A 21,327-nucleotide genomic window follows, 5' to 3' on the forward strand; every position below is an offset into this window, starting at 1 on the left:
GCTGTGTGTTGCTCGGAGACACACAACAGTCCTGCTGTGGCTTTGATCGGAACTATTTCCGTCAGCGAAATTGAGCAAAAACAGTCAATATTTTGTCACTTGAGTCACTTAATTTTAACTTCTTGTTTATTGAAATACTATTGTATAAAATCAGTGTCACATTGCAATCGTGTTAATATTGATATTCGGGGAAACATCATGGCCGCATAATGTTGCTTACCTGAATAATTGTTTTCTACGGCAGTATGCATCTATAAATTTCTGTGAGTTACTTTGTGTGTGCTGTCTCTCTCACACACTCACTCAGACTGTGCAAGCCTCATCTGGCACGACATAAATACATTATCAGTCGCCGTTTACAGTGAATGCAATTAAAATAAGAATCATTCTCACGCGAAACGACATGTTTACACGCGACTGTGAGTGTGCACGCGCGTGGCAGTGACGTCATTGCCGGCGCCGTTGGCAATAAAAGGATCGGCTCGGAATCGGCAAGACGTGAGACTGACCGACCGACCGACCGGCCTAAATTTTTTTATTTAGCACTGTCCTGAATAAACTATTTCACATAACAGATGTTTACATATAGTCCACAAGACAAAAAAAAATAGCTGAATTTATTAAAATGACCCAGTTCAAAACTTTACATACCCTTGGTTCTTAATACTGTCTTTTTTTTTGTTTTTGTGATGGTTGTTCATGAGTCCCTTGTTTGTCCTGAACAGTTAAACTGAGCTCTGTTCTTCAGAAAAATCCTCCATGTCCTGCAGATTCTTTGATTTTCCAGCATCTTCTGCATATTTGAACCCTTTCCACCGTGTTTTCACACTGAGGACAATTGAGGGACTCAAACACAACTATTAAAAAAGCTGCAAACATTCACTGTTTGAGATGTTTGCGTGCTGCTTTTTGCAAGGCTTTAAACACGAGCAATTATAAACTTTCGTGAAGATTCAGCACTGGCCCGATCGGGTAGTGACAGTTCCATCTACTGTCCCGAGCATCGTTAACAAGTTCTGAAAGGTAGTTTAAACAATAATGCATTATAACAATGCAATTGGCGATAATGCATAGACTGACATTGTGTGAAAAATGTGGAGAGTGTGAAAACAAAGGTGATTTGTAACAATAGATTTTCCCCTAACCTTACTAAAAAGCTGCTTTGATGGTGTCTGTTACAGGAGATTCTGTTTTCCATGCAACACAATGGATGCTGACAATGGAGAGCAGAGTTATCGTACAGCCACAAGAGCTGACGGATTTTCAGTCTGCATTAGCTGTCTTGTTTGGCTGCTACTATGTTTTCAATGTGCAGTACCAGGAAGAGGCTACACATACGCTTGAGTTCATTCAGAGGTATTCATAAATTAATTCAAAACTAAAGCATTATGATATTAACCAACAATGAAATAGAGACCTGTGCGCGATGGATTTTTCAGTTCTGCTACTGCCCGATTCTGTCTGATATACAACGAGCAAAAATCTGTAATAAATGTTAGGAACCATAGATAAAATAACTGCTGAAAGTGATCCGTTATGTCAGAGCACTCTTTCATTAGGAAAAAATATCCTACCTTTAATAGGCAAGCATATTTACAGTACACACCTTGTAAGAATTATGAGGGCAAAAAACAAACAAAATAATCGTTCATTAATCGCAATCGAGGTCAAATGTTCAATTAATCGAGATTTTGATTTTAGGTCATAATCGTCCAGCCCTAAGGTGGGATATTTTTTCCTAATGAAAGAGTGCTCTGACATAACAGCTTACTTTCAGCAGTTATTTTATCTATGGTTCGTAACGTGTGTGTGTGTTAACTCGGTGTTCGCCTCCGTGTTGCTTCCTTGCCGCTCACTGGACGGGGCGGATTCACGTGACTACACACGCGGTAGTATGTTTTTAAGGGAAAAGTATTAAACAGGATTAAAAAACTGAAATAACCGACATGGGAAAATTACGTCGGTTAGAGGTTCTGAATTTCAGTTTCGATTACTTTTCGATTAATCGTCCTGCCCTACCGGTGAGTGGATGCTAACTTAAACACCTCTGATTGGCCATTATGTTCATAAAATTAACAAATATGTGGTAAGCATTGTTCCCTCAAAGTAAGAATGTCCTGGGTATGCATCTGACTTTACTGTGTTTCCTCAAGCTGCTATGCTTTCCTCCCCCAGTCCAAAAGACATGTCATAGGCATGTATCAAATCTTTATATCATGATAATTGCTGGAACTTTTTTCATGATCTTGAATTATACAAAGAGGTTATGAAGATAAACTCCAATGTTGTCCTTTTAATGCGTTAATTTTTTTTTTTCAAATAAAAAGAAAAATACCGATATTTGATGTTTTATTAAAATTCGGGAGGAGCAGTTTCAGATAATTAACCTAATTAGCACAAGTGGAGAGCATTCAGCTAATCAATTCAACTAACAACAAGAAGTATATACCCTGCAAACAAGCTTGCACTGGCCCTTTACGGGCCCACTTAGGGCTGCCAGCGCAGGGCCCATGAGAATTTGCTCATTGGCAAAACGTTGGCCCCTTAGCACTGGCCCTGCACGGGCAGCCTTCACTTAGCCTCCAGTAAGCCTTAGCACAGTTTTATTGAACATAATCAAGTTTGAAGTCACCGTTATGGAGGTAAGCGCTTGCTTTAGTTGGGTTCCTGACCCTTGATTTTTAACTTAAGTTTTTCTTTGGCTGTTGTAATTATGTTTCTGAAGCACATTTGTTCATGCCAATGAGCAAATTCTGAGGGACCCTGCGCTGGCAGCCCTAAGTGGGCCCGTAAAGGGCCAGTGCAAGCATGTTTGCAGGGTATACAGCGGACTTGCCTCTGTTCGTTTGACAGTTTATCAGCATCCCTCCACCACCCCATCTCCTCACTTCTAGTTCTATCTATTATCACCACATCCGGGGGAGTACTCTGGGTTCGGGCCAAAATTCCAAGTTCGGATCCCTCCCCCGGACAGCACGCCAAATACGCATAACTTTACTCTATTTAATTATATGTATATGTGAACTCGAGAAACTATGGTTACAGATAATGGATGGATAAATGGGTTAGGTTAAATGGCATAACCAAAATGCTGACACAGCACCAAGTTCTGACTGGTGGGAAAACAGTGGTTTGATAAATATATATTTTTTTGTTGTGCTTGCAGGTTCATTCTGAGAATAAACCCTGATGGCATCAAATGCCAGTCAAAATCACAGATCAGCCGGACATCTGGAAAAAGGGTCCAAAGAAAAACCCCCAGCCTGAATCCCCTTGTGGCATCTTAGAGCTTGTTGACTTCGATTGGCAAAATTACTGAAATATAACCGTACTGATGACAACAATAAAACATGTTTTACAGTTTGATGTTTGTAAGGCTTGTTCTACTTTTTACCATGTTTAAATTTTAATCATTTTACAAGTACCCAGGATGAATTTGAACACATTTGTAAATTGTACGTTTGTAATTGAATGTTAAACAATTAAACAGTTAAACAAGTAAACAGCATATTTTAAAGAAATCGTGAGAAATCGGTGCTGTAGTTTTAGGGATATTCTGGGTTTGTTTCTGTTTTGGGAGGGTTTTAGTTCTGTGACTGACCCTGCATCCCAATGTACAGGTGCATCTCAATAAATTAGAATGTCGTGGAAAAGTTCATTTATTTCAGTAATTCAACTCAAATTGTGAAACTCGTGTATTAAATAAATTCAATGCACACAGTAATTTTAATTGTGATGATTTTGGCTCACATTTAACAAAAACCAATAAAATAAAACCAATAAAAAAAACATTTTTAGTGAATAGTTGGCCTTCTGGAAAGTATGTTCATTTACTGTACATGTACTCAATACTTGGTAGGGGCTCCTTTTGCTTTAATTACTGCCCCAATTCGGCGTGGCATGGAGGTGATCAGTTTGTGGCACTGCTGAGGTGGTATGGAAGCCCAGGTTTCTTTGACAGTGGCCTTCAGCTCATCTGCATATTTTGGTCTCTTGTTTCTCATTTTCCACTTGACAATACCCCATAGATTCTCTATGGGGTTCAGGTCTGGTGAGTTTGCTGGCCAGTCAAGCACACCAACACCATGGTCATTTAACCAACTTTTGATGCTTTTGGCAGTGTGGGCAGGTGCCAAATCCTGCTGGAAAATGAAATCAGCATCTTCAAAAAGCTGGTCAGCAGAAGGAAGCATGAAGTGCTCCAAAATGTCTTGGTATACTGAAATAAATGAACTTTTCCACGACATTCTAATTTATTGAGATGCACCAATATATACTATCCACCCTAAATAATATTGAATATTACTAATGTCACATAATATTTAGGATGGATAGTATGCACATTGAGACGCAGGCCTAGTTTTCAGTTGGTTTCCATGTTTTTTTCATTAATTGATCATCAGTTACACCTGTTATTAATTTCATTCATTGGTTTGTCTGTCTTTTTAAACTCTGTGTTTCCTTTATTTTTTTTTCAGTTTTCATCGCATTAGGTTTGGTTGTTTTGTTCATTTGTTTTCTGAGTATTTTGAGATAAAATTCTGTGTTAAACAAAACTTTGACTACTGCGATTAGATCCGTTTCATCAACTTTATTGCAACATTATCATGTAGATTGTTTTTTACAGGTAAATAATTATTTTTGTTTAAAGTAAACGAAGCTAAACTCAAATCATTAAAAAACTCCTGATTCTGTAATAAGAAATCAATTATAGTACTGTAAATAAAAATACGGTATTCATACTGTGAATAAAAATACAGTATTCATGCTGTAAATGAAAATACGGTATTAATACGGCAAATGAAAATACGGTATTCATACTGTAAATGAAATATGGTATATGGTATTTGTCCTGTAAAAAGAAATTACAGTAATGATACTGTACTTGCTGGCATCCAGCTGCCAGTCAATTACTGTAAAATGTACAGCAACCCTTTTACAGTGTGCAGTCCCAGACACTGGGATAGAGATCTAGACCTAGATAGAGATCTAGCGCAGACCAGCCCTTCCCTGGTGGTCTAGTGGTTAAGATTCAGCCCGGATTTGATTCCCGGTCAGGGAATGCATGTTTGCCCTCCAATGGAGGACTTCGAACTCAAGCCCTGATTGGCTCTTTGAGAAGCATGGGCAAAAAAAAAAACGTGTGCTTTAACACAATTACTTTCAAGTGATGTTGGTGTCAGTGTTTAATCCTGTCATTGCTGCTTGCCGCTGTATTTTATAGAATGGAGCCTAAATATAGGTGGAGACCTGAAGGGAGAATAAATATGTGTGACACGTCTGTAGCTCTAAGTGTGAAGGAGAAGAACAAAAAGAGCCCTTGGTCTTGGGCTCTGTCTCCAGATAGGGTTTTTAGAGGCTGCAAAGAGAGCTGTACTGTGCCAAGGTGAAGACCCAAGCAATAAAATGTACATTCTAAGGCAAAATGAGATACAGTTTGGAGTCTTCAAAGGTCAGACCTTCAAGTGGGTTGCTGAAAATGCCCTGGGTTATGCTGGAAATCTGGTAGCAAGCAAATGGAGGGAATCATCCGAAGTTAAAGACTCCTAAAATCACCACACTAATAAAGCAGCCTTTGTGGGGTACATTGGACTTTTCCAGAGGGTTGTGAGGCCATTAAGGCATAAAATATGGGTTCCACAAGTTCCCGTCATATCTCACAGAGGTCTTCCTGTGCCCCACAGTCCTTGCCTTCAGTGTCCTCTGTCTGTCCTCTTCTGATTGGCGAAACACGCCATCCACAGAGCCTTTGCAAAGCAGCCCAATAAAAGTTAACATCACCACAGCCCAACCAGGTAAGCAGTCTTTGGAAATATGAATGGACTTTTTTCTAAATCTGACAGTGCTACAGCGATTGTTAGTATAGAGTAAAGTGCAGCAAAATTGCTGTAGTTTGTACAATTTGTTGTAATTTCTTTGTATCTTTAATTAGAATATCTGCATAGACATCTCAGCCAGCTGTGCCAGTGCCTGTAGAATCTACTAGCATGGTCTTGTTTGAGTCATCTGAGCAGGTGATCATGAACTAGTTGCACAAGCAGACTTGCTGCAATCTCAAATGTCCAGTATGCTCCTGAACATCTGAAAGCTATTTTTGTTTTAATTTGTAAGGTACTGTATTACAGGTTTATGTTTTTATTTTCTGTTCATTTTGCGAAAGAAATCAAAGTTGCCTCACAGGTGGCTGGATGCACACATTGCCCCTGGCTGATCAGCTGTGCCTGTGGATATCAAAGGCTTTGTTCAAGTATTCATCCCACAACCAAGCGGAAATGGACTTCACCAGAGTGCACAGGGTGTGATGGTACCCTCCACAGCCCCCTTTTGCAGTTACTGGATTACCAGTGACAGAGCACTACTTTGGCCATCCCTTCTTTCTCTGGATGCCAAGAACGCTGTGGAGAGTCAAAGTTAACATGCCCAGATTCAGGAGCTCACATCAGCAGGACTGCACCAGAAAATCAGACAGGTAGTTGATGTTAAAACTTCTTAATTCATGGCGTCTGAGTATCTGTCATTTAATAAATGCAAGAAGATGGTGAACAGCTGGAGCTTCGACATCTTGTCACAGCTTGACATTAATCATAGGCTTCAGTTTCCCTGCATTCTTACCTCAAAGCTGGCATGTGACATGACAGTGGTCCATCTTCTGCGTCAGAGAGGTCTGGGAAACAGCAGCAGTCAAATGCAGAGGAAGCTAGAGGAGCAGCACTCTGAGATCTGGCTGCAGGTTGTGCAGTATCTGACAGACTGCTAGAGCCTTCATAAAGGGGTCACTGGAGGTCTTGTGAGGCCTGTATCTTTCGAAAGCCCACCTGCTATGCTCCTTGTACTCAAACACTGGTGGCTGATGCAGGTGTACGCTCAGGATGTCCTTCAAAGACTAGATGAGATCAAAGCCTGTATAAACTCACAGTTTGGACGAGTGCTGAAAATGGATTCCATTAAGAAGGTTGCTGGTCACAGCGCTGGAACAGCCACCTGGGTCACAAATGTCAGAAATGAATATCATGTCAGTTCTTACAGCAAGTAAAGGCTTTGGACTGGCGGTGATGGTTGCTGGCATCATTAAAAGGTACAGGGATGCTGCAGTTCCTCAGCCTGAACTGCTGTGTGTCGACAGAGACTGCTGTGGGGCTACTTATGAGAAGGATTTCTGTGGGTTCTTTAACAGATTAAAGGAACAGTTCACCCAAAAATGAAAATTACCCCATGATTTACTCACCCTCAAGCCATCCTAGGTGTATATGACTTTCTTCTTTCAGGCGAACACAGTCGGAGTTGTTTTAAAATTTATCTTTAAAGGAGACATATTATGCCCCTTTTTACAATATGTAATATATCCATGGCATTAGAGCTGGTACACCGTCGTCGCTTGCGAAAACACAATGACGGCGCTGTGGGTGTATTACATTTACAGATTAAGGGGCGGTAATATTATAATGAGATCCCTTTGCCACGTCACCAAGGGAGCGAAATCAGACGCGCTCGTTTTCTCAGACGCTTGCAGAAAAAGGCTTCCCAAAACAAAGTTACTGGGTTAATCTTTTTCACATTTCCTTGGCTGGTAGATGCACCGCAGACCTGATTATAGCACTTACAACCTGGAAAATCAGATTTTCTTGATATGTCACCTTTAAGCTTCCAAGCTTGGTAATGGTGGTGGATGGTGGCTGTTATTTTGAAGATTAACATATGTCTTCTGAAGCGGATCGATGGGTTTTTGTAACAAAAATATTTCTATTTTCAAAATTATAAACTCAAATCACTAACTTCCGGCAACGGCCGTATGCATATTACTTTAAAATTTACAGCAACATATACTTTTTCAAAGGAGTACTGCAAATTACTTTGTTTTCCCATGTATTGACTGACAGCTCTCCTGTCCCTGTGTTGAGAGAAATCAGGAGTGAGTGCAGAGGCACTTCCTTCAGCCTGAGGCTTATTCATTTCACTTTCAGTGTGAAAGGGCTATTACAGTTGACAAAAATATAGCTTTTGAGGTTTTTTTTTATTAAAAATAAATAAGCAAGCCCAGCTCAGGTGACAAAAAGTAACGTAAAAGTAATGGAATGCATTACTTTTCATAAAAGTTAACTTAGTAATGCAATTACTTACTTTTTTATGGAGTAACAATATTGTAATGCATTACTTTTAAACATAACTTTCCCCAACACTTCACTTATTTTGTTATGAATTTATTTGCTATACCATCAAATGAATCTTGAGTTCTGTTTTGTAGAATGGGAGTTTTAAATCTTATGCATGTATGTAAAGACCACTGTGTCTGTGGTCATGAAGGTCAATGACGCACCATGTGTCCACTAACACATATAACATCTGTAACTCTCTTTGGGGTCACAGCACTGCTGGTTAATGTTAAAATATGACAATGATTCATTAGTAGTATATCAGCTCCTTGTGGATGTATTTATCATGTTCTGTTCCAGTAAAGCCCTGACAAAACTCATCCTTGAAAGCTAAAAGATAGGCTATGGCTTTCATCTGTTGGTGTGTTTAGTTTAATGGTGTTTTATCTAATGGTATGTTTGCAGGGGTTGATGGGAAATGTGGAGGCCCCAGAAAGTGACGATTTTGTTATTTTTGACTCGTTGGATGGAAATGGTGCTTATTCACACATGTTTTATGCGATATTCCAGTTAAATTCGCAGCTTTGGATAGAAACCCGGCTGCTCTGTGTTATTAAGGGAAATAAATAAAAAAACATTTGCTCATAGTTGTTATAGCACAAAACATAAAATTATTCAAAGAGGCCAAGAAGCATATATATATATATATATATATATATACACCCAGTGTGGGTGAAAATATCATTTTAGCTTGTCACTTAGCCTACTAAAAACTGTAATTTTTACTCCACAAATCTAAAAAAAACATCCCTCATTAACAAAATAGACACACACACAAAAACCGATAGATCATTCTTTCAGACACAACATTTGATCAGTCAGTCACAAAAATGCTTTGACTAACTAAATCTCACAAATGTTGATATTCAGATGAAATGACAAGATTAAAAATAGCGCAGCCAATTATCAAAGTGTTCAACGGATTATTGTTTTAACTTGTAGCTGCATGTCAATGCACGGATGTAATTCCGGTGGAGTGCTCCTCTGGTGTGGAATACTAACATACAATCTAACATCAGTAGATAAACACGACCATACATGTTAGAAATCATTAACAACGGTCCCTCTAGATTCTCTTTGCCACCTCAGATATTCTCAATCCCTCAAAGTGGATATAACGGCCGGGAAGTAAGAAAACACACATTCAATAAATCTGTTTCTATTGATCGCGTAAAAGCTCCAGAGAAAACGTCAGAGCAGCCCGTGTCTCGTGAGTGTTTCTCTACCGGAGCGCACCGAGTCGTTCGGTGGGCGGGGCGTGGAGACTCTCGAGTGGGCGGGGCTATTTTCGACGTTTTCTCTGGAGCTTTTCAACAGCCCTTACATATGGGAAGATGCATTCGGGCAAGCTTGAGAAAGCGGGCTCGCTGAGGAAACGGACGCTGTCCCGGGGGATGAGCGAGGACGAGTCTCTGCGGCACATTATCAGAGACGTGAGTGCATCTCCAGAGTCCGGATCGGCTTGATTCCAGACGCTTTCTCACTGTCTGCTGATCTTTGTTATAAAATACACAGCCTCGATGAGTTGACAATAATATCACATAATGCTCGCTGTGGGGTCATGGAGCCGGGCTGCTCTGTGTGACAGATAATGAAACACACATCTTTTACTGTAAACGATCATTTACGCGATCAATAGAAACAGATTTATTGTATGGTCGTGTTATTTTATCAGAGCACACCCTCCGATGATGCTGAATCTCGCGATGAAACACGAAATCAAATTAAATGAGTCTTCTCGGTTTGCTGAAATATTAAACTGTGTTACAGTCTGGTTTTGATCGCTGATTGTAACAAATCCTGTATCAAATATCGCCGACTGACGTCAGTAATTGATCACAGTCACATATTGTCAGAGTTTTATTTCGTTTATTTAGTTAGTGGTCTCTTGTCATCCCTTCACTCCTTTAATTCACTCACAAATCCACTGCTTTAAAGGCAGAAAAGCACTGAGGTCGGTCAGTTCCTCTCTCTGAAGAGTTGATCCAGTGACAGCAGCTGCACAACAGTTTTCTGTTTGTTTTAGTAATGCAGTAATGCAGAAACCAGCTGAGGTTAGTGATTGTGTGTCTGTTTCACATCTGCTGTCCTGAACACAAGGCTCTTACAATCCAATCAAGAAGTTTAGATGAAAAAAGAGTTCACCTGTGATCTACTGTTACCATAAATCATAAATCAGCATTTTGATGAGGTGGGCAGGGGGATTATTTTAAATATACAAATATAATGGTCCTTTTTATGGCCCGTGATGAACTCTGATTTGACCCTCATGCCGTATCACAAGAGAAAGGAGAAACAGGGAAAAACATGCCATTGAAGCATCTTCATTTCTAATTTATATTTTTTGTTTTAATACTCGTTTTGATTTTTTTTTTTTTGTTGCATTGAACAATGTAAGTGAATTTGATTAAAAATGATAAATACAATAAAAAAAAAAAAAATGAATAAATGATTAAATAATAAAATAAATAAATGCATAAATACTTAATAAAACAAAATAAAATATAATTATTTGAAAGTTTAATATGAATGTCATATAGTTGGATATAATGCAGCATTTGCTTTTGGCCGGTAGCCCTCAATCTTTGTATTAAAAAGGGGCACATATGATTTAAAATAAATAGACACACTTTAGTTTAAGATCCATTTCTCACTATTGACTAACTAATAACTACGATTTTTGCCTCAATAAACAACTAATTTTCTGCTTATTAATAGTTAGTAATGTAGTTGTTTAGATATGGAGTGAATTAAGGGATATAAAATATAATCATGCAGAATAAGGCATTAATATTGTCATGGTGCTACTGTGTTGGAGCGAGGAACGAGGAGACGTGGAGTACATCAACAAGAAGATTTTAATGAAATCAAGGGAACCAGGAAAACACACGTAGCTGAGGAGGTAGACATCAACAGACATTCAATACCAGACAGGAAACGAGGGGCACAACACACTTTAAATACACAGGAGCAAATGAAGATAATTAATAACACAGCTGGAACTAATGGAACTAATCAGGGAACATAATGGGAACAGGAAACAGGAAGACCAAATAAGGACATAAATATAACATGGAGCACGTGTGGGGAAGAAAGCACACACAGACACGGAACAGAGTCTGACATTACTCCCCCCTCCCGGAAGGAGCCATGGCGGAGCAGAGAACTCAGGGGGCCACGGCGGATCAGACAGTTCGGGGCACCATGGCGGATCAGGCAGACTAGGAAGCCATGGCGGATCAGGGACTCAGAAAGCCATGGCGGAGAAGACAGTTCAGGAGGTCATGGTGGAACAGGGAGCTCGGGGAGCCATGAGGGATCAGGCAACTCGGGGCGCCATAGCGGAGCAGAAAAAAATCCTTGGGGAGAATATCGTCTTTAGAGGGACTCTGTAGGCCTAACTCGGAAACTGTGGCCCTCCCTGGGCTTGATTTGGGGACTGGAGCCCTCCTCGGGCTTGATTTGGGGACTGGAGCCCTCCTTGGGCTGGACGTGGGAACTGGAGCCCTCCTTGGGCTACACTCGGGAACAGGAGCCCTCACTGGGCTAAACTTGGGGACAGGAGCCCTCACTGAGCTAGACTCGGGGACAGGAGCCCTCTGTGGGCTAAACTCTGGAACAGGAGCCCTCACTGTGCTAGACTCGTGGACAGGATCCCTCACTGTGCTAGACTCGGGGACAGGAGCCCTCTGTGGGTTAAACTCAGGGATAGGAGCCCTCTGTGGGCTAAACTCGGGGACAGGAGCCCTCACTGGGCTAGACTCGGGGATTGGGACCCTCTCTGGGCCAGACTCTGGGATTGGAGCCCTCTCGGGGTTAAACTCGGGGACTGGAATCCTCACTGGGCTAAACTCGGGGACTGGAGCCCTCTCTGGGCTAAACTCAGGAAGGCCGGCAGCCTTGACTGAGGAACGGCCGGCAGGCTGGTTCTGGATCGGGGCTGGATGCTCTCCAGACACTGGAGGATCCCTTCCCTCCAACTCAGTCCTGTGGTGTCTGGGAGGTCCACGGGGCGATAGCAATTGGCCCCGATCCAGAACAGAGAGTTGAGCGTGGCATCGTCCAGCGCTGTTTTTGCGCCGATCTAGCTGAACTCCCACGCATACTCCACGAAGGGGAGATCTCTGTGGGCTAGGGTGATAAAACGAGCGGCTACTTCCATGCCGCGGGGAGAAACACACAGGAAAACAAAAGGCTTTCAAAACGAAAAACAAACACGGGGAGAAGGGGCGCCGCTATTCTGTCATGGTGCTACTGTGTTGGAGCGAGGAACGAGGAGACGTGGAGTACATCAACAATAAGATTTTAATGAAATCAAGGGAACCAGGAAAGCACACGTAGCTGAGGAGGTAGACATCAACAGACATTCAATACCGGACAGGAAACGAGGGGCAGAACACACTTTAAATACACAGGAGCAAATGAAGATAATTAATAACACAGCTGGAACTAATGGAACTAATCAGGGAACATAATGGGAACAGGAAACAGGAAGACCAAATAAGGACATAAACATAACATGGAGCACGTGGGGGGAAGAAAGCACACACAGACACGGAACAGAGTCTGACAAATATGTGTTTTATAAGTACTCATAAACAGCCAATATGCCAGTAATATGCATGCTAATGAACAACTAGTTTATAGTGAGAATTGGTTCCTTAACTAAAGTGTTAAGCTGCATAATGTTACCATGCATTTGAACTAATTGATAATACTTTTTTGATTTTACTGAAAGGCTTCCAAGAAAGACAGGTTCACAATATGCACACATTCACTCTTAAAGGGCTCATGATCTGCATTTTTTTTATTTTATAATGTTTCCTGAGGTGCATTTATAATGTTATTTGGATTTTTTTATCAAAACTTTGATAATTTAGAAAATGAAAGGGCATTTTCATGATTTCAGACTTCTGAGGGTCAAGTTGCATAAACACAGCCACTATGTTAAGGCCAGGGTGAAGATTTTCAAAAACTCCGGTTGCAGTGTTATCGTGTAGACAGCGAAACCGGAGTTTTTGGCTTGTGACATCGGAGCCTGCTCTGTTTTCTCTGCCTACTGGAGACTTTTTCAGGCTTCTGATTGGCCAACATGGCTTTACGGTTGAGATAATATCGCCACCTGTTGGTTTGGCATGCTCTTGACAGTGCTTCATAGCATGCGTTTGCGTTTTCATGTGGACGGAGATTTTTTTTTTAAAACGGAAGAAGGAAAAACTTTTAAAAAACTTTTTGTTTATAAAAATACCCATGTACGTGTGGACATCAGTTTATAAAAATACCCGTGTACGTGTGGACATGGCCTAAGACTGTGCCTTAAGAACTAGTTTGACCAACTAGCAGTTAGCAAAGGGGTAATCAGTCTTACTTTTCAGATTCAAATTAGACCAGTCTACCGTTTTGTAACTGACTTTAAAAGTTATGACCAGTCTTGAAGAAAACAAATGAGATGACAATTTTTTAAAGAACTAGTCTTTTTTTATGCAACCAGCCTGATGCAAACACCTGCTGCTGTGATTGGGTAACAGCTTTGCATATGAAATAAAAATTAAACTTCTCAAAATCCTTTAAAGTTTGGTTGTTTTGAGGTTAAAGGACTTTGAATAACAGATATCCAGTGTGACCATCATCATCCGAGCATGTGTGTGTGTGTGTGAGAGCGCTTATGGTGTTTTATATAATTGCTGCAGCAGACAGACTGGTCTGAATCATCACATGACATTCAGACAAAGAGAGTGAATGTTTGTGAGTTCATAGTAAATCGTGGAGGGATCTTGAAGTTTTAAGTTGTAAGCAGACACGAGACTCCATGGCCACAAATATGACAAACAATAAAAACTGAAGACCATTTCAAATCTAGTCACATGACACGTGATTTTCTTTCCCAAAAGAAATAATTAAAGTAATTAAAGTATAGTTAAAGAATGCTTATTTATTATAAAATAATGCATTTGAACTGTTTGCCAGTATTACTGTTTTTTGTTGTTGTTGTTTTATATATATGATGCCGTTGTAACTACAACATAAAACACCTCAAAGCCACACGTTTTACCATGTTTTAGTTCAAAATTACATTGTGTGACAAATGAAATGGAAATGCAGTTTGATACTTTCTTGATATTTCTTTGTTGTTTTATACTTGTAATCAATAATGTCATTGTTTTTTTTTTTGTCTTGCAGGCAGAAGAATCGAGCAGACACCTGTCACGCAGCGATAGCAGATATGGATCATTAAAACGAGGACAAAGACAAGAAAGCCATGTTAGTATAGTGGAGCAGAACATCACTCCCTCATTGTGTTTAAAGCAGTGGTTAGACCAAAAATGAACGTTATCTGAAAATGTGCTCATCTCAGATCAGGATGAGTTTGTTTCTTCATCAGGTTTGTAGAAATGCAGCATTGCATCAGTGTCTCAGCAGTGGATGCTCTGCAGTGAATGGGTGCCGTCAGAATGAGAGCTGATAAAAACATCACAATAATCCACAAGTAATCCACAGCACTCCAGTCCATCAGTTAACATCTGGAGAAGACAAAAGCTGAAACAAATCCAGCATTAACACGTTTTTAACTTCAAACTCTTGCTTCTGGCTAAAAGTCCCCTATCCACATTACTGCTTTCTCCAGTGAAATAGTCACATCGTTTTAGGTTATTGTGATGGAATGCTACATTTCTTCAAATCTGTTCCTTTAAGTCTCTTACAGAACTGCTTTTGCTGAATAGGGTGCACTAATTAGTTCGAATCAGTTTTGTTAAAAGACCAATCAGAAACATTTTAAACTTTTGTTTGTTATAATGAAAATGTGTCTATTTATTTATTTTTTTAGAGTGAAGATGATCTACTTTCTGAAAACATAGAAACTGTAAGTTTTTTATACCTTTTCTACCAACTTGTATGTTAACTCTTATGAATTGCATAAGATGCTGTGACGAGCGATGCATGCTAAGCTAGGCTGCAAACGGCAAGTGTCAGTGCTGTAAGAGTCAGTCCTCACAGCGAGTTGAGACACTCTGGAGAGTTTGCGGAGCAGGTGTGGAGGTGATGAGGGCTGTGAGACGTGACGTCTAAGTGCATCATCAATAGGAGTGTCTTGAGTCTTCGTTTAGATGAGCAAATCTTCCTCGTGAGCTCTCCTTTGTGAAGCACATGCCTGCTTCAGTGGCGTTTTCCTGTCTTCATAGTGCACACTGAGAAGTGACCAAACTGTTCATCCTGAAGCATTGCTTTGGCTCTCATTAGTTAAACACTTTACTAGATAGGTTTAAGGACGTTATTGAAGTCATAACTCGTGTATTTATAAAAGTCAAGCTCAGAAGTGGACAAGAATGATGAATCTGCTTTGTTGTCATTTGTGGTGAACATGCTGATGGTGCTTAAACACTTTTGCTCTAGTCTCTTTGTAGGTTTGTAGACATGCTAACATGAATCCATTTTAGCCTGGAAAGTCTAATAAGACAGGTTTCATTCATGAATGAACACAGTAGTTTTGAATATATCTGTTGAGTGAAAGGTACAATGGCTGACTTATAATGCTCATAATACAAGTCACTGGTGAATTATTGTTTGGATCAAGTTATTATACCCTCAAACTTGGCCCCTCCTCATGAGCGGACTCAGCACCACTTGCCACGCCCCCTGCCTCTGACATCATATCAGCTGACAGAACACACAGCATCACATGAGACAGTGACTCAAGAGCAAGAATGAGTGACGCACACACTGGCCAAACATTCATTTCTAATTTATATTTTTGTTTTAATACTCGTTTTGATTTGTTTTTGCATTGAACAATGTAAGTGAATTTGATTAAAAATAATACATAAAATGGAAAAAAAAAAAAAAATTTATAATGAAAAAATTAATAAATAGTAAAATAAATAAATGAATAAATACTAAAATGAAACCAAATTTAATGTAACTATTTGAAAGTTTAATATGAATGTCATATAGTTGGATATAATGCAGCATTTACTTTTGGCCGGTGGCCCTAAATCTTTGTATTAAAAGGGGCACATATGATTTAAAAGAAATAGACACATTTTAGTTTAAGATCCATTTCTCACTATTGACTAACTAATAACTACGACTTTTGCCTCAATAAACAACTAATTTGCTGCTTATTAATAGTTAGTAAGGCAGTCGTTTTGGTATGCAGTCAGATTAAGGGATATAAAGTATAATCATGCAGAATAAGGCATTAATATGTGCTTTATAAGTACTCATAAACAGACAATATGCTAGTAATATGCATGCTGATAAGCCACTAGTTACTAGTGAGAATCGGTCCCTAAACTAAAGTGTTACCGCAAGCTTTTAAAACATCCCGACTCTCTTCCATACAAACCCTGAGACGTTTGTTCTTCAGATGCAAAATGAGCATATCTCTTTATGGTGTTAACAGCACCTCAGTTTTTCTCCCCCTGTGCAGATGGAGCTGAGAGCCGACTATCAGGACTGTCTGCAGGATAATATGTAATATGCGTAATATGCGTAATATATATATATATAATAATACGTAATATGCATGCTGATAAGACACTAGTTACTAGTGAGAATCGGACCCTAAACTAAAGTGTTACCGTAAGCTTTTAAAACATCCCGACTCTCTTCCATACAAACCCTGAGACGTTTGTTCTTCAGATGCAAAATGAGCATATCTCTTTATGGTGTTAACAGCACCTCAGTTTTTCTCCCCCTGTGCAGATGGAGCTGAGAGCCGACTATCAGGACTGTCTGCAGGAGGCTGTTCTGTTCCAGGTGGACTGTCTTCAGGACGCCCTCGAGGGCACGGAGGAGATGCTCGCTGAGACCCAGAGACAGAATCATAATCTCACCATGGTACTGTGAGACTGATGTAAATGATAGATGTCTGTTTCAGGTGCAAGTGAGAAAACATTTGTAAAAGATGTCTTTGGACTGAGTAATGGATTCACTACATGGATTTCACATCTTCTCTCTTTCTGTTTGACCGCAGGAGCTGCAGCGAGAAAGAGAGACGAGGAGGAAGTCGGAGGACAGGGTTGCCTCATTAAAGCTGGAGCTGGAGAGGTTAAGAGAGGTGAGGAGAGACTAAGCTGACATAAGCACATTTAGAAACGAACAGAAACTGCCGCATAAAGCCAAAGCAGAGACAGGCTGGCAGTTTCTGTGTGTTTGCGTAACCGTATTTGGAGAACAGCGAGTGTGTTCACTTCCTTGTTGTTTCATTTATGTTTTATCATTTATCATAAGAGCTTGTTGAAACTGTGCCTGGATAAGTTCTGGCGTATGAAAGTGAGTGAGTTACGAGTGCTCGGTTGTAATTAAAGGATAATGAAATCAATGTAAACCCTAACAAACAGGATCACTGTGGACTGGAAGGGTCTTGTATCAACCTAAAAGGTTTATTTGTTTACAAATAAAGACAAAAAAAGGACAGGAGATACAGAATTCAGCAAAATAAAGTGTCGACTGATACGATAGATATGAAACTAGCAGAGCTATGTAGAAATCACTCATTAACTATACTTTGGTGTAATTCTACACAGATATTTGAGAATAGCATGCTGTTGAGAGACACGTCCAAAAGACGTCAATTTACCGTCTTTGTCAAACGTTCAAAAGACGTCCACTGAGGAGCCAGAATGAACGTTTTGCAACCTGTTTTTTAGACGTCTTTTTAGCATTCACTATTTATGTTGCTTGGATGTCAATGATGAACATTTAAAAGACGTTTAAAAAAGACATTCACTATTCATGTCACGCTAAAAACACGTCTAAAAAAGCCATCGCAAAAACGTTCATTCTGGCTCCTCAGTGGACATCTTTTGAACGTTTGACAAAGACGTTACATTGACATTGTTTTTCAGAAATCACTGAGTCCACCTTTAAAGGCAGAGTAAGTGATTTCTGGTAGCCAATGTTGATATTTGAAATCACCAAAACAAACATGCCCCTACCCCAAAAGGGTCTTGCCCCTATTTTGATAGCTCTGCCCCACATATACGTACGCAACCCAGGCAACGATTAGTTCTGTGAAACAAAGCAAAACCAATGTTACACCGTGTCTACGGACGTGAGCGGCGCGGTGCAACAAATCCCCGACAGAAAACTGCTGCCGGGTTCTATTTATGACGTGCTGACACCGATTTCAAATGGTTTTCAACGGTCGTTTGACCTCTTTCTCGCGTCCAGTGTAGGCAGACTTTAGTTGTTGTAGACACGGTGTTACTCACCTATTGAGAAGAAACAAAGCAACCTCGGCGTCCGATCGCAGGCCTCCGCTCCTTGAGTTCTCTCCAGCGCTGGAAAGCTGATCCGATATTTACACGGGTCCTACTTCTTGCCTTATCGTTCCGCAGACGTTTTCCTCTTTTGTTTTTTATCCGCCATCTCTATCTTTCTGTCGCTCGGCTAATGTCCGTCCCATGCACTGAACGCGCTCTCCTCCACATCACGAGTAGACACGCCCCTTATTGCTGATTGGCTACAAGTTTGTTTTGCGATTCGGCCCGAATCAGTTTTCTAAAGTGTTTTTGAAAAATCACTTACTCTGCCTTTAAGTGCTCTGAACTCATGAACAAATAGTGTATGTCCACAGACGTCCAAGAGGGACCCTAGTCAGACGTTCAGATATTGAAGCAGTTTTGCACATCCACAGACGTACACAAGTGGGTCTGAACTGAACATGATCTGAACGCCTCCCTGACATCGCATGTTTGCTGGGTAGTTAGTAAGTGAAGCTAAGGGAGTGAACACCTACTCCTGTATCCTTGATCTTAAAGGAGAGGTCTAGTGCTATTTCATGCATTCTGCCTTATTTACACTGTTAAAGAGTTGGATTCTCATGCTAAACATGGGCAAAGGTTCAAAAAACGAGTTGGATGTATGACGGAGTATATCTGTGCCAAAGACACTCCTTCAGGGTTCGTATAAGTTTGGGAAAGTTTTTTCGAGTATGGCCCTCTATGACGTCATAAACGCGTGAAAGCTGCGCATGCTCGTGACTCTTTAGCTCCGCCCACGACACGCCTCCAGGAGCTCGACTGTTTTCAGAGAGAAGCGTAAAGCTGTATCTGTCTTTTATAAATCTGATAAAACTAAAGACTGTTTGGAGATATGAAGCATGCAATACTACTCTGTAAGTACTCAAGATTAACATGAGATTAACATAATCATGGCTTTATATGCGTTCACACATAACCAGTAGGGCTGCCAAAATGGCTAATAAATAATAGAATTTCTTACTTGAATAATAATAATAATAATATTCCAATTATATTATATAAATTGTAAAGGCATACTTGGTGCTAGAAGAAAAAAAGTATTGTATTGTCTCCTGTGTCCACAAGAGGGCGCAATATAATGAGCAAGACCCCACACTTTTTTTAATTGAAATCGATGACATGACATCACTTGTGCATAACGTTTTAAACAAACGTTCACAAATCAAAAATACACTGAACAAAATTATAAACGCAACACTTTTGTTTTTGCCCCCATTTTTCATGAGCTGAACTCAATCCAAGATCCAGAGCATCCCAAACATGCTCAATGGGTGACATGTCCGGTGAGTATGCTGGCCATGCAAGAACTGGGATGTTTTCAGCTTCCAGGAATTGTGTACAGATCCTTCCTAAATGTGCACACAAAGAAACTGAGGTAACAGAGGTTCATGTCGATAAGTGGAAATGCATCAGTATTATGAGAAAACAGACGGTGTAATGTATAATGTTAACACAGAATAGCAGACTGTCTATCCACTCATACCTATTGTTTGCGCTTGTTTTCACTGACACCCCCCCGACTACCTGTCAACACATAGCATTCAAATGGCATGTTCGATGAGTCACGATTGGTTTATAGGTCTCAAGATTAAGTTTCATCATGTTGAGTGTGTTATCCTCCGCAGGAAGGAAACAGTGAGCAGCTTCAGAGGAGGCAGGCAGGGCACGTCTGGGAGGGGACGTCAGTGGACCGGGACGGAAAGACGCTCGCACACAGTGAAGGCACCTCAGTGGATCTGAACACAAGCCAGCTCTTACAGCTGAAGAAAGCGAGCAACCAAACGTTCGGTTTGTCAGCGTTTCTCAGTCAAGGTGCAGAGGATAACGATGAAAGCAGCGGCTATGAAGATGCTCCGTCTGAGTTCTCTCCCAGTCCTTCCACTCCAGACACGCAGCCCGACGCAGCTCTGCTGGAAAGTGAAGCTGATGAAGAGTGTGCCGGGACGAATGACTCCGAGCCCGGGATCCCTAAAAGCGCAGGTTCTTGTGCTCTCTCTTAAATCATTCGTAAAGTGCTGATGAACCTAGATTTATTCATTTGTCTGCTAGAAGTCTGACACTTTATCCAAGGTTCCTTCTCTTTAACAGCTTTTGCGCAAGCTAACAACTTTAAAACGAAGACTATTTTGTTTTATTTAGGAAAAGAAGGAATCTGCACTTTGTTTCTGTTGGTAAATTCAGTGTAGTTTTTTATAGCTAGATTTAGTGCTGGACTTTGTTACATTCCTGTTCACCTTGCTATTAAACATGCGCTGTTCAGCAAGTCAAGACACGAGGTAATGCTTCGTATCTGTATTTCAGCCTTATTGATAAAATCTCCTGCATTTATTATACACTGTAAAATCTAATTAGTTGGGCTTACTTAAAAAAAGCATGCAAACCGATTGCCTTGAAAAAACTAAGTAAAGTGAAAGAGGAATAGTATGTTGTACTGACAAATGCTTAGTTAGTATAGTTTACTTACACGAGAGTTCTAGTAACTAAAAAAGAACTGTAGGGGGTACTTGATCCTTTCATTTAGGTTTACTCATGACTTAATATAGCTACTCACTGACTCCCAGAGTGCATTGCAGTATGAATAAATTATACAGTTGCTTTGTTTTACAGTTGTTGATTTTATTTGACAATTTTATTTGCTGTCTTGTGTCAGTAGCAGCACAACAAAAAGAGCAAATAAAATGGTTAATGTTACAATGAATAAAAATAAATTAAATTGAATTGCTACCATTGTTGTGATGCACATGCTGAATGTTTAAGTCTGTGCGTGAATTTAGCATGTTACCACACACTATTTAAAGATTATATAAACTCAATTAAGATCATCTCAAAGTAATTATGAATAATGAAATTTGAAGAAATTCATTAATAATCACACAAACAATAAATTCACTAATGATTTAATTAAAAGATAG

At 40.1% G+C, this 21,327-nt stretch overlaps 1 protein-coding gene across 1 annotated transcript; it reads left to right on the forward strand.

The window, feature by feature from the left end:
- Positions 1–9,464: 9,464 nt before the first annotated feature.
- On the forward strand, positions 9,465–20,415 carry LOC107711596 (uncharacterized). Its single transcript, XM_016516598.1, has 6 exons — positions 9,465–9,583; positions 14,331–14,411; positions 14,977–15,012; positions 16,854–16,988; positions 17,125–17,208; positions 20,041–20,415. The coding sequence occupies exons 1-6, from the start codon at positions 9,485–9,487 to the stop codon at positions 20,413–20,415; spliced, it is 810 nt and encodes a 269-aa protein (XP_016372084.1). The 5' UTR covers positions 9,465–9,484.
- The last annotated feature ends 912 nt before the right edge of the window (positions 20,416–21,327 follow it).

Source organism: Sinocyclocheilus rhinocerous, unplaced genomic scaffold, assembly GCF_001515625.1.
Source record: "Sinocyclocheilus rhinocerous isolate Xijiao unplaced genomic scaffold, SAMN03320098_v1.1 scaffold5681, whole genome shotgun sequence".
NCBI lineage: Eukaryota > Metazoa > Chordata > Actinopteri > Cypriniformes > Cyprinidae > Sinocyclocheilus > Sinocyclocheilus rhinocerous.

What these genes read in the sequence shown, in the direction of transcription:
- LOC107711596 (XM_016516598.1), top strand. Translation starts at nt 9,485, where the DNA reads ATGCATTCGGGCAAGCTTGAGAAAGCGGGCTCGCTGAGGAAACGGACG. An exon ending in AGAATCATAATCTCACCATG is followed by an intron (nt 16,989 to 17,124) that starts GTACTGTGAGAC and finishes GTTTGACCGCAG; the next exon opens with GAGCTGCAGCGAGAAAGAGA. An exon ending in AGCTGGAGAGGTTAAGAGAG is followed by an intron (nt 17,209 to 20,040) that starts GTGAGGAGAGAC and finishes TATCCTCCGCAG; the next exon opens with GAAGGAAACAGTGAGCAGCT.